General features: G+C 51.8%; 6 protein-coding genes across 6 annotated transcripts; 4 read left to right on the top strand and 2 right to left on the bottom strand.

The window, feature by feature from the left end:
* Window positions 1-19: 19 nt before the first annotated feature.
* VC83_00742 (uncharacterized protein) lies at window positions 20-2,446 on the top strand. Its single transcript, XM_024464429.1, has 2 exons — window positions 20-450; window positions 521-2,446. Exon 2 carries the CDS (start codon window positions 567-569, stop codon window positions 1,761-1,763), a length of 1,197 nt encoding a protein of 398 aa, XP_024327923.1. The 5' UTR covers window positions 20-450; window positions 521-566; the 3' UTR covers window positions 1,764-2,446.
* On the bottom strand, window positions 2,287-3,404 carry VC83_00741 (uncharacterized protein; the record flags this gene model as incomplete). The annotated part of the gene is made up of 1 exon (XM_024464428.1): window positions 2,287-3,404. The coding sequence occupies exon 1, from the start codon at window positions 3,340-3,342 to the stop codon at window positions 2,287-2,289; it is 1,056 nt and encodes a 351-aa protein (XP_024327926.1). The 5' UTR covers window positions 3,343-3,404.
* Window positions 3,405-3,735: 331 nt separating this feature from the next.
* On the top strand, window positions 3,736-4,816 carry VC83_00740 (uncharacterized protein; the record flags this gene model as incomplete). The annotated part of the gene is made up of 3 exons (XM_024464427.1): window positions 3,736-3,751; window positions 3,894-4,194; window positions 4,258-4,816. 3 exons carry the CDS (start codon window positions 3,736-3,738, stop codon window positions 4,814-4,816), a joined length of 876 nt encoding a protein of 291 aa, XP_024327925.1.
* A 1,448-nt stretch (window positions 4,817-6,264) lies between these two features.
* On the top strand, window positions 6,265-7,123 carry VC83_00739 (uncharacterized protein; the record flags this gene model as incomplete). The annotated part of the gene is made up of 2 exons (XM_024464426.1): window positions 6,265-6,462; window positions 6,512-7,123. The coding sequence occupies 2 exons, from the start codon at window positions 6,265-6,267 to the stop codon at window positions 7,121-7,123; spliced, it is 810 nt and encodes a 269-aa protein (XP_024327702.1).
* A 280-nt stretch (window positions 7,124-7,403) lies between these two features.
* Window positions 7,404-8,415, bottom strand: VC83_00738 (uncharacterized protein; the record flags this gene model as incomplete). Its single annotated transcript, XM_024464425.1, has 2 exons — window positions 7,404-8,240; window positions 8,296-8,415. The coding sequence occupies 2 exons, from the start codon at window positions 8,413-8,415 to the stop codon at window positions 7,404-7,406; spliced, it is 957 nt and encodes a 318-aa protein (XP_024327703.1).
* Window positions 8,416-8,965: 550 nt separating this feature from the next.
* Window positions 8,966-11,309, top strand: VC83_00737 (uncharacterized protein; the record flags this gene model as incomplete). Its single annotated transcript, XM_024464424.1, has 2 exons — window positions 8,966-10,789; window positions 11,001-11,309. 2 exons carry the CDS (start codon window positions 8,966-8,968, stop codon window positions 11,307-11,309), a joined length of 2,133 nt encoding a protein of 710 aa, XP_024327694.1.
* Window positions 11,310-14,890: the final 3,581 nt, after the last annotated feature.

Below are 14,890 nucleotides of genomic sequence, written 5' to 3'. Positions count from 1 at the left end.
CACTTGGCACCCCTGTCACCCCCAGAGTATAAACAACCAACGTCGCACCCAAATCTTTTCCTTCCCTCCCCATCGATCATCATGAGTAACTCAATCCCCTTTAGCCAACGCTGGCTGAGCGCACACATCGTCAGAACTTCGCAAGATGTTCTCGGCTTTTATTATAGCCCCAACGACGGGGTCTCCAAGAGCTGAGCTACTTATCAAAGCTCTTGACGGTGGTGTGACACAGGCGTTGCAAACGCAGTTCACCACCCGTCAGCCAATTCATTGGAATCGAACAAACTCTGTTGCGAGACCTCTGGTTGATACCTGTTCCTTTGGTGTGAGAAGTGTTGGAGATAGATTGAAGATTGGGGGTCGAGGAGGAAGCTGAGACTGAGAAGCTGCGAAACTGTTACTCGCTGGCATTTCTAAGCTGTTTAGACACGAATTGGCTCGTCATTAACTGTGAGTACCCTATTATCACCGTCCTGAGTTATATGCTCATCTTCTGACTGCAATTGCTGACGCAGTGTAGAAGACTGAAAGCCAACATACCTTGACTCAAAAGAAACTCTGTAATCATGGATCTCATGATGCTGCACCATTTCCCTCATCACGCAAATCATCTTTCCTACGCTGCAACGACCTCCGCAGCTTCGCACGATATCCATACCAATAAACGACTTTCTTCTTTGATACCTGGAGTTGATAACCTGCTGCACGGAGACCGTTCAAACTTCTTGGGAAGCGGAAAGCCCTCGCGCGAAGCCCGCTTTCAAACCGAGCAAGAATCAGACATGCAGTACCTGCCACTAGAGATTGTGCAACTTATATTTGGGTTCTTACCAGACATAGAGTCCATCTGTGCCTTGTCTGCGACCTGCCGCCTCTTTCACCGAGCCTACGCCAGTTCACAGAAGCTTATAATTGTCCACAAAGTTCTCGAAACCCAATTCGGCCCACTCCACGACGTTACACAGCTTGTGACGCTCAACTCCAGCGAACTCCCTCATCAGAACCGTGACCCATGCTTCTCTCTTGCATTGGCCAAGCAGATTGCCAAATGCGGGCGAACTGCCAATAGATGGGTTGCGCTCTACCCCATGCTTCGATGGCGCGTCAAGCCGGAGAACCGGCGCTTTCTCCTCCAGGAGGAAAGACATCGACTTCGTAGGGCCATTTACCGACTTTGGACGTACAACTCGGCCTACACCATGGATTTCGAGGCCTCCGTGGGCCCTAGCATCCTGAGGCAATACCGGACGCGTGAGCTGCGCGAGATCGACGAACTCCGCGCAGTATTCCGTGATACTCTCACCCACGACTGCTGCCTTTCCAACTCCGCGGTCCAGTTGCACTACAACCAAGGGCATCCGACGCGCGATCTGCTCTACTTTGGTACCTACAGCTCCTATGGCAATGACGCGATGCTCGCTCCCGACAAGCTGGAAGGCAAGTCCGTGAGGGATGCCATGGCCGCTGAGTCCTGGGGAGACGACATGTCCGTAGGTCGCAAGATCATGCGGCTGCTCTACATGACGCCGGACGCGCTGCTCGACTTCCACGACGGGTGCACGTGCAAGACTGAGCGGGTGGAGTTTTTGGAGAAGATAGGTTACGATATTAGCTACGGGTGGTACGCCGGCCTTTATGCGGATTCGTATCCGAGTGATTCGTGCCAGGTTGTGGAAGAGGAGAGAGGTGAAGAGCCTCTTTCGGGAATTGAGCAAGAGTGGATCACGGAGGATGAGGGGTGGATGAAGATGGAAGATTTTTAGTTCTGTAGGAGTCGGTTTTAGAAAGAGGGGGCAGTTGTTATATTCTAGAAGTCTGCGTTGTTTTGATAGATCTGGTTTTGGTAGCTTATAATTCTAGACACCTGCGTTGTTTTGATAGAGCTTGTTTCGTAGCTTATAATTCTAAGGATTTCAGTTTGAACACAGGAGTTCTCAGGGCCTCTTCCATACCCGTGCCGCCAAAAAGTCTTAGGAAGGGCCTCATGTAGCCGAGAAATGATAGATATAGCTGTAGCTAATAGAAACGTTTCCTTTAGCTTAATTTTTGAGTAACTACCTTGTAGAAAGGTTCGTATAGTTGTTATCAACCCTTCGAGCGGCGATAGGGTTTCAAGCTATCTTTACACAAAATGCCCATTTGCGGCCGTTGTTCACATAGAATATCAGAGCTTAATAGTACACTTCAGCCGTCGTAGAAGGAGGCTGCGTTCCCATTTATGCATCCGTTTAGCTTCGAAAGCTCAGGTCCTCATGGAAAGGGTAATGACCATATCATAAGTCTTCATCACGGCCTACTCGGGCCCTCCCCGCCATTCTCCTGCTCTCTCTGCCGTTTAATCCTCTCCTCGGCGGCTCTCGCAAGCACCTCCCTTCGACTCAACCCTGCCTCCCCCCTTTCCGGCCCGCCGACCCCCTCAGTCCCCGTCGCGGCACCAAGCACAAACTCACCACCCGTCCAACCCCCCTCATCCTTCGCCTCCACCTCACCAAATCCTCCACCAGTACCCTCATAATATTTCTCGTTTCCTACTACATCCCCGCCTGTCTTCCAATCCGCCTTCTCAACCTCCTTCTCAATCTCATGACATAGGTTCCAGAAATTGCGGTCATGATCACTCCACACATTATGAGCCAGCTCGTGGCAAAGCGTCCGCCGAATCGTCTTGTAGTCCCTGTATCCATCATATGCATCTGTGCGTAGACGCAACTCAATCACCTCCCCACGATTGCGATTCAGCCCCAGCGTGCGCGACACCCCGTCCATCGAAGCCGTCGTGTGCTCCACGGGGTTCATCTCCGTCAACAGCGGCACCGAGAACTTATGCCGCCGCATCGAAGCCTTGATGCCCGCATCATTCTTAAGGCGTTGTAGGAAGGCCAGCGAGCGCGAGGGGTTGGGGAGGTAGGGTAGCGGGCGGAGGGTGGCGAAGGTGTACTGGCTCTCCTCCTGTTCGCGCTTCCAGTCGTGTGTTTTATAGGCCTGTGCCGTCTGTCGCGGTTTCGGGCGCGTGAAGGTTCGTGCAGCAACGGCGCGGGCTTCGTTGAGGGATTGTAGCTCTGTGGTGGTGGCGCCCATGAGGGTTATTTTTGCGGCGGCGAAGGAGGAGACTGGGAGGGCGGGGTCTTTGAAGGGCGGTTTGAGGAGGCCGAGCTTTGGGATCATGAATTTTTGGTTTGTGGCGGGGACGGAGAGGGCCGAGGAGACGGCGGCGGAGAGGTCGGCGATTGTCGCTGAGACGGGGAGGGTGAGAGTCTGGGGAGCGTTGTGGTGGGAGAGGGTGATGGTTTGAGTCTCTTGGTCTGCCTCCAGAGAGAGCGGGGCAACTTCTGCAACTGCCATTGTGCTGTATGTCGGTATGTGGTGTGTTATATCAAATAATGAGAGAGCACGATAAATATATTATAGTACGTACGTAGAGCGTCGTAGAAACCTTGGAGCCTTACTCATGCTTATCGCACCCCCTTATCGGCGGCTGTCACAGGCGAAGGCGTTGGCTTGTAGTAGTGTGCCTGTCAAATGGTACTGCCGTGCCTCGGCTCCCCCCATACTTTCTCATGGAGTCGTCCGGCTGGCCCCAATGGATGACCTTTAATTTTTAAACATCACTATAATAGCGGCGTGTCCTTTCTGGCAACGATATAACTAGCGCTCTGGTCTGTATTTATATCTCAGACGCGCTTTCTACACTTGCTACCAGGGCGACATTGGCTTCAATGACATAACGCTGACAGGATGGCCGACTCAGTTGGTGAGTTTGCACCCCCTTGCTACCTTGCCTCAGAGCACCTCATACGGACCTCCGGATGTCGCGTGTACTCTGTCTTATGCCTACCACGGGACCCTTAGGCCTCAATTCGAAGAACGTAGACTGACAATGTTCCCTACTTTAGATCGTGTGTTTGTGCACGCCCTCAACACCGTCAAGAAGATCCCACGCACCGGTTCTGCTCGGCCACCACCGGCCGACCGCCTACGCCTGTATGGATTATACAAACAAGCTATGGAGGGGGATGTGGATGGCGTGATGGATAGGCCGGGTGGTGGAGGATACACGAAGGACGACGACACAATTAGGGAGCAGGAGAAGTGGGATGCATGGGATGCACAAAAGGGTGTTAGCCGGACAGAGGCTAAGAGGAGGTATATCGAAGCATTGATCGAGACTATGCACCGTTATGCGAGTACGACTTCGTGAGTTTTCCAAGTTTTCCAACTACGCCTCTGGATACTAGTTACTAACGTAGCTATACATAGGGACTCGAGGGAGCTAGTAGCTGAACTAGAGTTCGTCTGGAACCAAATTAAACATAATAGCGCGAGCTCGTCGAATTCGTCGCCACCCCGCGAAGGCTCGGGACGCAGATTTACGGCGCCCATGTCAGGTAGCGAGGGTCCGATGAAAGTGTTAAGCCCCATGTCGCAAGACGATGAGGCGGACAGGGAACACGTACGGCGACTTGTTGAGGAGGAGGATGGGTTGGACGAGGACATCCAAGACGCGGACAGGGCGAAGGGGACGCCCTGGAGGACGAAGGTCGAGTCGACGTTAGTGAAGATGACTACCGAGGTAGCAGCTCTGCGGGAGCAGATTGCCTCGGGGAGGGAGTGGAGGGACAAGAGACGACGCACGATTGGCGCGTGGCTGGGCTGGCTGCTATTTGCCGCCTTAAAGCAGGTGGCTTTCGATGCGTTCTTCCTGATGCTGGTTCTAATTTGGATGCGGAAGAAGAAGGATCGCCGACTCGAGGATCTAGTGCGGGAGTTTCTCCGACAGGGAAGAGCCTACATACGGCAATTCTTACCGCCTCGCTGAACCCAGTCCGATTATATCAGCTGCTGATGATAGTCTTCACGGCTACGACAGTTGTCACGGCAGGTGTCACGGCAGTTCTACCCCCGAATCACCACAAACTCTCCATTGTATATCACTATATACCAAATCCAACACCAAGAAATTTAAACACGTCGCCTCTCAACGCTTATGACTTCACGAGATTGGGAATCCAAGCGGTCTTTCGCTCGGGGAACAGCTCACCCGTCGCCTGCCTTTCCCCCACCCAATTCAGATTGTCTATGAGCCCGCCTTTACGATCTTCCGTCCCGGAAAGAAGTCACCGCTACGCCACAGCGTCGTGCCGCAATCGCCGCAGAAGTGCGACGTGATGAGGCCCCCCGAGTCGGCTTTCTTAATGAACTCCTTGGGAGTGAGAGACGTCAGTGTGGAACCAAGGTGAGGGAAAAGAGAGGAGCGGGGAAGGGGCCGAGGCTAGGTACCGGAGACGAGAGTGAAGTTCTTGTCGAGCACTAAAGCGTTGTGGCTAAACACCGAACCCGAGGTCTTGTGGCAATCGAGGCAATGGCAGAGGACCTAGTATGCTGTTAGATACTATGTTTATGCTCACGGCGATTTGTAGGACATGCGTTCTTCTCGGGCTCGCCGGTAACGGTGACCTTAACGTTGCCTCAACAGCAGCTTCCGGTTTGAGTAGACATGGTAGATGGTTCGTTTGGTAGCGTGTATGCTGTATTTATAAGGGTAGATATTGAAGAGGGAGCTTAGATAGACGAAGAGTCTTATGCTCATATACCTATAGAAAAATAAACCACATGAGTATTAATTCAAAGCTCTCGGACCCCTCTTTTTACCCAACTCTCTGCATATATTGCATATATTGCATATATTGCATATATTGCTTTCCCTCCTCTAAGAGATGCTGATTGATTGCTAAGGGCGAAGGCGGCAGTTCCCCCACTTGCAGATGCTGGATTCCACGTGACTACAAACGCCAACCCATGAATGCATGTGGTTCCCCTTTCTCTCAGCCAGGTCTGATAGAACAACCTCCTTGGATGAACAGGAACAAATTATTCGTTAGTAAGGGTTTGGATGTAAGTGAGCAGATGGCTACCAAATTACATGTCTGAATTCATTCCAAGTAGTTTTATCCACAGAGACAACCTGTTCTCTAGTATCAGTGTTGAGCAAGGTGAGCCTAGAATTCACCTACACAAAGGAAAGGCTTTCATCAAGAGGGTGTAACGTAGCACCCATAAGCCTTTTCTTCTCAGGTTATAAATCTAGTATTATGACAGACTCTCACCTCTATACCTAGACTTATTAAGCCGCACCTTACGAGGATCTATCCGGAAGGCCCGCCTTGCTTTCTAGCCGCCAGATCGCTCAACAAAGCTCTCACCTCAACCTCAACCTGATCAATAATCAAAATTCACCTCCATGCCGACCTCATCACTAGGGAAATAATGGACCCAATGGAGATCGACGCGACGGCGTCCGCAGCCCTAACATCTCCTGCCCTAGAAAGCAGCCATACTCTACCTTCGGACAAGCCACCTCTTGCCAAACGCGTCTTGTTTGAAGTGCCTCCGCGGTCCGAAGATCCAAAGCGACAGCACATCTCACGTCCACCACCGGTCCAGCCAACAGACACAACCACGTCGGTATGACTCCTAACGCTCACCCCTCAAACCCCTGACTAACACCCTACAGCCCGCCACACCCACCACCTCTGGTCCCCCCCCCCTCAGCCTCCTCCCCTCCATCTTCCTCCCTTTCCACGGCGTCCCCACACTCCCCTCCTCCATGCCCCTAACCCGCGAAGCTACCCTCGTCCAAACGATCGACAACCTCACCGCACAGAAGAAAGCTGCAAAGCGGCTACAGATCCACCTTGCCCTCCAGCAACGTGACCGCATCATTGTCACTGAGCGTGCCAAGGCGCGCGCTGCCGGGGAAGGGGGCGCGAAGGAAGTGTCGCGAGAGGTCACGAGTGAGGAAATGGATGCAATTCACTCGCGCCTGGTGGCAAGGCCAGATCCGAAGAAGACGAACAACGAGTTCGAGTACAGGGGCGGCGACTGGATTCGTGACCCCGTGGAGAGGGAGAAGTGGAAGCGGCCGAAGGGAGAGGAGTTGGGGCGTGGAGTGGCGGAGAAGGTGTTGGCGTTGACGGCTGAGGCAGCAGCGAAAATGAAGGTGTATGAGCTGCAGAGTAATTCGGTGTTGGAGGGGAAGAAGAGGGCGCTGGAGAATGAGAGGAAGAGGATGGGGGCGTTGGAGGGGACGGGAGGAGAGATAAGCGGCGCGACGAGGTCAGGTTGAGGTTGAGTTTGAGGCGAAAGGGTTTGGGTTCTAGCTGAATGAGCGGGCGTTCGGGATTTGCTAAGGGTTATTGCGCGGCATGAGCTGTGAAATATGGAGTTTACTACAGGAGTCGAAATACCCACAGAAACGAGCCTTCATTCTGTCTTCAGGAGAGTGGCTATATACAGCCTCCACACTGATAATTCTAAACACAAATGCTAAATGGAAGAGAAAGCATTATAAGAAGTAATAGATGGTTCTTCGGCGCGCGAGGAACGTGATAACTATCTTCGCAACCCTATAACCTGTCGTCAGCCGCAAATTTATTAGTCCAAAACCCTCTATAATGCTTCTCCCGTCCAATCTCCTTGATATTATCTACCTCTCTCGGCGTCAGCTTCCATCTCCCAATATTCGCCAAGTACCCCTTCAACCGGTCCTCTTTCGAACTAGTCGTCAGCACCACCAGCCCCTGGTCCACCACCCACCTCAACGCTACCTCCGCCTCAGTAACCCCATACTTCGCCGCCAAGTTCGAATAATACCGGTCCATCGGCCCTGGCCGCGCGTGTAGAAGCGCCGCCAGCGGCGAAAACGCAACCGTCGCGATCCCGTGCTCCTGGTTAAACTCTACTAGGCCCTGGTGCTGTAGGTACGGGTGGTACTCGATCTGGTTAACTGCCGGTACGACCTTCGCGGTCTTAAGGATCGCCTCGAGGTGCGACTGCAAGAAGTTGCTAACGCCGATGCTACGAGCGCGGCCGCTGGCCTGCACGGCTTCGAACTCGGCCCATTTGGCCTGCAGTTCAGCGTCCGTGGAGGCAAAGAAGGGCGCGTGAATGAGGTAAAGGTCGACGTAGTCGAGGCCGAGCTTCTCGAGGGAAGACGTGATGCTGGCCTCGGTGTCTGTGGGTTTGGTGCCGGAAATTTTGGTGGTGACGAAGAAGGTGGAGCGGGGGAGGCCTGATTGCTTGATTGCTTCACCGAGCTCGCGCTCGTTACCGTAATACTCGGCGCCGTCGAGGTGGTGGTACCCGGCGCGGATGGCCATGAGGATCGTCGCTACGAGGGATTCGTGTAGGTCGTTGCCAGTGTTGCCTACAAGAGATTGGGCGGTGCCGGTACCGTAGCCAAGCTGGGATACGGTTAGCTTGAAGTCCAGGGGAATGAGTAGCAAAGCGGAATCGAACCATGGGAATCTTGTGGCCATCGTTAAGTGTGAGGATTGGAACCCCCTGGACCTCTTTGGGAGAATCGGCACTGGTGTTCCCTTCGTGAGACGGGTTGTAGGAAGCTGTAGTAGAATTCATGTTGACGAATTGTTAAGATAGAGTTATTGGGGTAGCTTTATCGCAGCTTCAGCTTTGAAACCGAGGAATTGTAGACAGAATGTGTTAAAAAATGGGACGTGTAGAGATATATTTGAGGGGCAATTCGCGGGGTATGACGAGCTCTGTTTCACTACTACTGTTGGTAGAATACAGCTGGAGCCTATCGGAACTGCTTTGCTGTAGACTTTAGGGGCCAATTTACATTAATTAGCGGTAGATATGAATGGATTATCAAGAAATTCACTATCTGCCTCTAGAACGAGCCTGGGATCCAGTATTGTGTAAAATTATATTTGAAGAAATCGAGAGTTATATTTGGAGCTGTTCCTTATCGGTTATCACCACAAATCCCACATTTGAGGCTTGTTATCCGGCTACAGGATAACGTCGCACCCGCCGCCCTCCCTCAGCACTTTATTTCATCTCCATACCTTCTCCAGCGCTCCATTACATATATATCAACAGTATATATGGTATGCTATTCCGACAATTGATACGCCCTGTGAACACCTGTGCACGTTTTGTGCAGATGTCGTCCCATATCACCAGCAGCGCCTCTTCCCAGGGCCCCTCCGGAGGCGTAGCCCTGAAGGATCTTCCCAAGTCATGGAACTTTACGGCCAATCTGCCTGCCGACTCTGCGTTTCCAAGCCCAGCGATATCACATAAGACACCGAGAGATGATCTAGGCCCTCGGATGGTCAAGGGTGCCCTGTTTACTTGGGTTCGCCCTGAGGAAGCGGTGGACCCTGAGCTACTCGGGGTCAGTACCGAGGCCCTGAGAGACCTTGGCATAAAGCCTGAGGAAGCACAGACAGACGAGTTCCGCCAGCTTGTTGCTGGTAATAGGCTACTTGGGTGGAACGAAGACAAGCAAGAAGGGGGATACCCCTGGGCACAATGTTATGGAGGCTGGCAATTCGGATCCTGGGCCGGTCAACTCGGTGACGGCCGCGCCATCTCTCTATTCGAGACGACAAACCCCGATACGAAGACTAGATACGAGTTACAACTGAAGGGGGCTGGGATGACGCCATACTCGCGCTTCGCGGATGGCAAAGCAGTACTGCGCTCGTCTATCCGTGAATTCGTCGTCTCTGAAGCCCTTAACGCCCTTCGCATTCCAACCACCCGTGCCCTGTCTCTCACCCTCCTCCCACACTCCAAGGTCCGCCGCGAAAGGACCGAACCTGGGGCAATCGTAACAAGGTTTGCACAATCGTGGCTACGCATCGGTACATTCGACCTCCTCCGCGCCCGTGGCGACAGAGACCTCGTCCGCAAGCTCGCCGATTATACGGCTGAACATGTCTTCAGCGGGTGGAGTTCACTTCCCGCTCGCCTTCCCGATGACCAACAAGATACCGCAGAACCCCCATCTACCCCCGTCGAAAAAGACACTATCGACGGTCCCACTGGGTTGGAGGAAAACCGATACGCCAGGCTCTACCGTGAGATAACTCGCCGCAACGCCAAGACCGTTGCAGCGTGGCAGGCTTATGCCTTCACCAACGGCGTCCTCAACACCGACAACACATCCCTCATGGGCCTCTCCCTCGACTTTGGCCCCTTCGCCTTCCTCGACACCTTCGACCCTAACTACACCCCCAACCACGACGACGGCATGCTACGCTACTCCTACCGCAACCAGCCCACCATCATCTGGTGGAACCTCGTGCGCCTCGGCGAAACCCTCGGCGAGCTAATCGGCGCCGGCGCCGGCGTTGACGCTGCCGAATTCGTTGAGAAAGGTGTCAGGCAGGAAGGCGCTGACGAGCTCGTCTCGCGCGCCGAGGGGCTCATCACACGTACTGGTGAAGAGTACAAGGCGGTCTTCCTGGAAGAGTACAAGCGACTCATGACGGCGCGCCTGGGACTCAAGGTTCACAAGCCCGATGACTTCGAAACGCTGTTTAGCGAGCTACTAGATACGATGGAGGCGCTGAAGTTGGATTTTAATCAGTTCTTCCGCAGGCTGAGTGGGGTGAGCATTAAAGAGATTGAGACCGAGGAGGCTAGGAAGGAGAAGGCTGGGTTGTTCTTCCATAAGGAAGGGGTGGTTGGGGATGAGGCTGTGGCGAGGGAGCGTGTTGGCGCGTGGTTGGATAAGTGGCGTACGAGAGTTGTAGAGGACTGGGGCGCACAGGAAGTTACAGCGCAGGCAGAGGAAGAGAGGCAGGCGGCTATGAAGGCTGTGAACCCGAATTTCATCCCGCGATCGTGGATCCTGGACGAGGTCATCCGGCGCGTGGAGAAGGATGGGGAGAGGGATGTACTGGGGCGCGTGATGAAGATGGCGCTGAACCCCTTCGAAGAGACGTGGGGAGGAGACCGAGAGGAGGAGGAGAGATGGGTGGGAGATGTGCCGAGGGAGGGGAGGGGGATGCAGTGTAGCTGTAGTTCTTAGGCTAGGGTGTATATTAGACAAGAATCTATAACAGGGCGCGACGAATCGATCGCCCGTGGAGGGATGTGTTGTTGACTCTGATGCGGGCATGATCGAGTCTACTGAGGGAATGGTGGCACTACTACTTCAGCATAGTAAGGTTAACATTAACGCATAGGACAAAAAGGGCGACACAGCGCTGTTAACTGCAGCAAAAAAAGGGAATAAGGAGATGGTGACTTTACTCCTTGAGAGCAACACCGACATTGACATAAGCACAAGAAACAAGTATAACCAGTCGCCGCTCACTGTCGCTATCGAAGAAAAGTACTGGAATATTGTGAAGCTATTACTGAAGGAGAGGGGTAGGATGAGCGGAGTTGACGAGCATTTTGCATGGGTTCTAGGAAATCCCGGTGGAACAGAGGAGTGCAATGGTAAATGGAAGGAGTTCAGGCTCAGTTTCGAATGTGTTGTATCTCCTTGAGGGGTGTTTTATATGGACTTCTTATATTACATTACTACATGCAACGCCAGAATTGTAACATAGTCTACAAACTATAAGCTGCCCTGCAAATTTTCCAAACCTGTTATGGAAAGCTATCTATATATCTGCTCGCCACTAGTTCTATAATAATAGGGGTGAGCGCTGACCTTCACTTATAAGTCCCATGAACAACCTTCCCATCCCAAATATTTACCCCATCATTAACCCTCCTCCGATTCGTGGACCCCCTCCTGTTCTGACAGCATCTCGGCACTGCAAGCACCTTTCGCCTAATATATTCTGCTGGGTTGATATCAAACGGGTTATACTTGTTTGCATGAAGGCCTCCATCATCTTCAATCGTCGACAATATTAATCTGCAGCACTTCTGGATTCGTTGGCTGGGACAAGATGGTCGAATGTAACCCCATAGTAATCAATCATACTGTAGCACAAGGGGGTGTCAGCGTATGTTTTTGACAAAGTGTGTAAGATAATCACCCACGATATCGCTGGAGCTAATCTACCAACCATCTTTTATATTCATCCCGTACTATCATGTCTCCAGCGACGTCAGGTCGTATATCTCCGCTGATATATCGCCCGAAACGCCAGCTTCGCCAGCTCCAGGCCGCCGGCCAACGGGAAGTCAGGGAAGTGGTTTGGGATGTGCCATGATACCCCTGGAAGGAGCCTCTGAAGGCTACGAGAACGAGAGGCCATTATGATAGTTGGCGATGGGATGTTGTATCTACAGCACAGATGAGAAGCGAGTAGAGCACTTGAAAGGCAAAAAAGTGATATAAAAGGGCTGTTCCCGGCGTTAATATTTCATATTCCACCTTCAGTTGCACAGTTATCTGGCCGCAACCTTGGTGTGTTTTCTTTCGTCTCCTGCACGTAATAAGATGGAAAGCATGCATTGCAACTCTAGCAGAAAGTAATCGTATTGGAGCAGTGGAAACTATCAAATCGATCTACAACCGAGGAAGATCCGAAATAAGCTGGGGGCGCGTGGTTGCCTTGTCTTTTGGTGGGGAGTATGGCTGAATTGTCGATCTCGAACTCGATGCGATCGATTGTGGCTTATCAACTGGAGAAAGGTAAATCGAACAACCAACCCCCCTTTACCCCTGTTCTGCGCTCTTCACTTCAGTTATAACAGACAGCTGGAAGCCATTTCTGCGATGCCAATTTCCAACTTCAACATTGTTGGCAACAATTATATACTCGGAGGACTCATTTAAGGTCCCAGGTATGAATCCGTCGGCCGCCGTTGAGGTGTGGGTGGACGCGACCACCAGCACTACCACCAGCACTACCACCAACGCAACTATCGATGCGACCAACGACACAATCACCAACCAGCCAACAGGTGTCCCCCAAGAAAACTATGCCGAGAAGAATGCTCCCACGAATGGCGGCATCGATGCAGACAATGATGCCGACAAGAACGCCAGCACCGCGCCTTTCATAAGCCCACCCCCTCCACAGCGACGAGGAGAATGACAGGACGCCCTACCAAACAGAGAAATATAGACAGACGTCCAGGTGTATTAAAGCACCCAGGCGCCAATAATGTGTACACCCGAAAGTGGTGGTTCCTAACCGTCCAGTGGTCCTTTTAGGGTGCGCCATGGGGGACCGATCATGTGTTATATTATGATAGTACTCCATCAGCTATTTACCTTTCAACATTCATATTCAGTTGATTACTATAAAGATTACTATAACGTGCGTGCATAACGAATGATACAACATAACGAATGATACAGTCCAATGTGCTCACTTAACAAATACTATGATAATTCCACTACGACACTATAAATCAATTAAAGCTATGTAGAATACTCATCCTCAGATACCTCTATTACCATCTGACAGGTGCGTGCATTGTGTTTTGTGCCACCACAGTCAGTGTGGGTAATAGTCCAAATAGTCCGTCCAAGGCCTTAAACTGGACTGGACTGTTTAAATATTGAGCAAACTGGACTGGACTGTATATTTATGTGGTCAAACTGGACGGACTGTGAAACTGGCTAATAAACTGACAGTTTGTATATAAATTACATCCAAGATTTCAAACACTCTGTAGCCTCGATAGTCTCCACCCCCAAGTTATTCCTTCTATCAGTAACTGTGAGCAACGCACCTGAAAATAGCCTTTCTGGTTCTGCTGACATAGCTGGAATTGAAAGAATATCAATGCCCATTAAAGAAAGATTAGGATACATTAGCCGCTGCGTAGGTTCTAACCACCATGCAAGTGCATCTTTGACCTCTGACAAGATGGGAGCTTGAAGATACCTAGCATACTCATCTACCTCTGTGTTACGACGGAACAAGAAGGCTGGCCAACTACAGGACAGGAAGGAGGGAGGTCGCATGAGACCGGCCCTGGTACCTGGAGGGGCAGCGGGGAATAGTAGTTCCGAAAGTATCACGTGACGGACTCGCAGGATGATGAGAAGAGTCCTAAGAGTCCAGGACTCCGAGGACTCGAGTGAGTTCCCAGGAGTCCACTAGGCACGTGACGGACTCGCAGGATGATGAGAAGAGTCCTAAGAGTCCAGGACTCCGAGGACTCGAGTGAGTTCCCAAGAGTCCACTAGGCACGACGCCACTATATAAGTAGATAGTATTCCCTTAGATAGGAGCTTCGTGCTCAACTCAATACAGTATTTGTTATATACTAGTAACGTGTTACTTAAAGCCTTTGTGTCTGATCCCCTGCCTCCTCTGATAAGTAAACCTTTACGCAAGAGAACCTCTGTGTCTTCTATCGTTTAGAAGTCAGCGTTACACTTTGAGCACCACTTCTACGAGGTACCGGCTTACACACAAAGCAACATGTCTGTCGTCAGTTCGAAGGGGAAAACCCCCACCACGCCAACTTCATCTCAGAGGTCTAAGCCTGAGAATGAGGAGATGCCCGACGCACCCACCGTCAACGAACTCAAGGAAACTCTACGCGTCAAGTTGCCCGACACTTACTCCGGCAACCGAAAGGAACTTGAGGTGTTTTTGCTACAGGTCGAACTGTACCAGCACTTCAATGATGAGAAGTTTCCCACCCAGGAGAGCTATGCCCTGTGGACTGCGTCCTACCTTAGGGGGGAAGCCCTGCGATGGATCGAACCATTCCTCAAGGACTATTTCAAATATGAAAGTACCAATGGAAGCATGACAACTACGCAGACTATGTTTGGCAGCTGGAATGGATTCTGTAAGGAAATCCGACGCATGTTCGGAGACATCGATGAGATTAAGACCGCAGAAGACCATCTGTTTGCACTTAAGCAGACTGGCAGCGCCCTCACATACTCCACAGAATTCCAGAGATACGGCAATCAGACAGGATGGGACGCCAGCGCACTCATCAGCCACTACCGACGTGGGCTGAAGAGCCATATACGTATGGAACTTGCCCGTTTGGAACAACAACCAACGGACATGGTAGCGCTAATCGAACATACGGTCCGAATCGACAATCGACTATACGAATTCCAGAAGGAACGTCGGACCTATGACAAGCCCAAGAAAAGTTACCCCTACCGGGGAAACGAGGGCAGACGACGGGA

This window comes from Pseudogymnoascus destructans, assembly GCF_001641265.1.
Source record: "Pseudogymnoascus destructans isolate 20631-21 unplaced genomic scaffold scaffold_2, whole genome shotgun sequence".
Classification (NCBI taxonomy): Eukaryota; Fungi; Ascomycota; class Leotiomycetes; order Thelebolales; family Thelebolaceae; genus Pseudogymnoascus; species Pseudogymnoascus destructans.
Note: the sequence above shows the minus strand (reverse complement) of the source record. Positions and strands in the feature narration are given on the sequence as shown.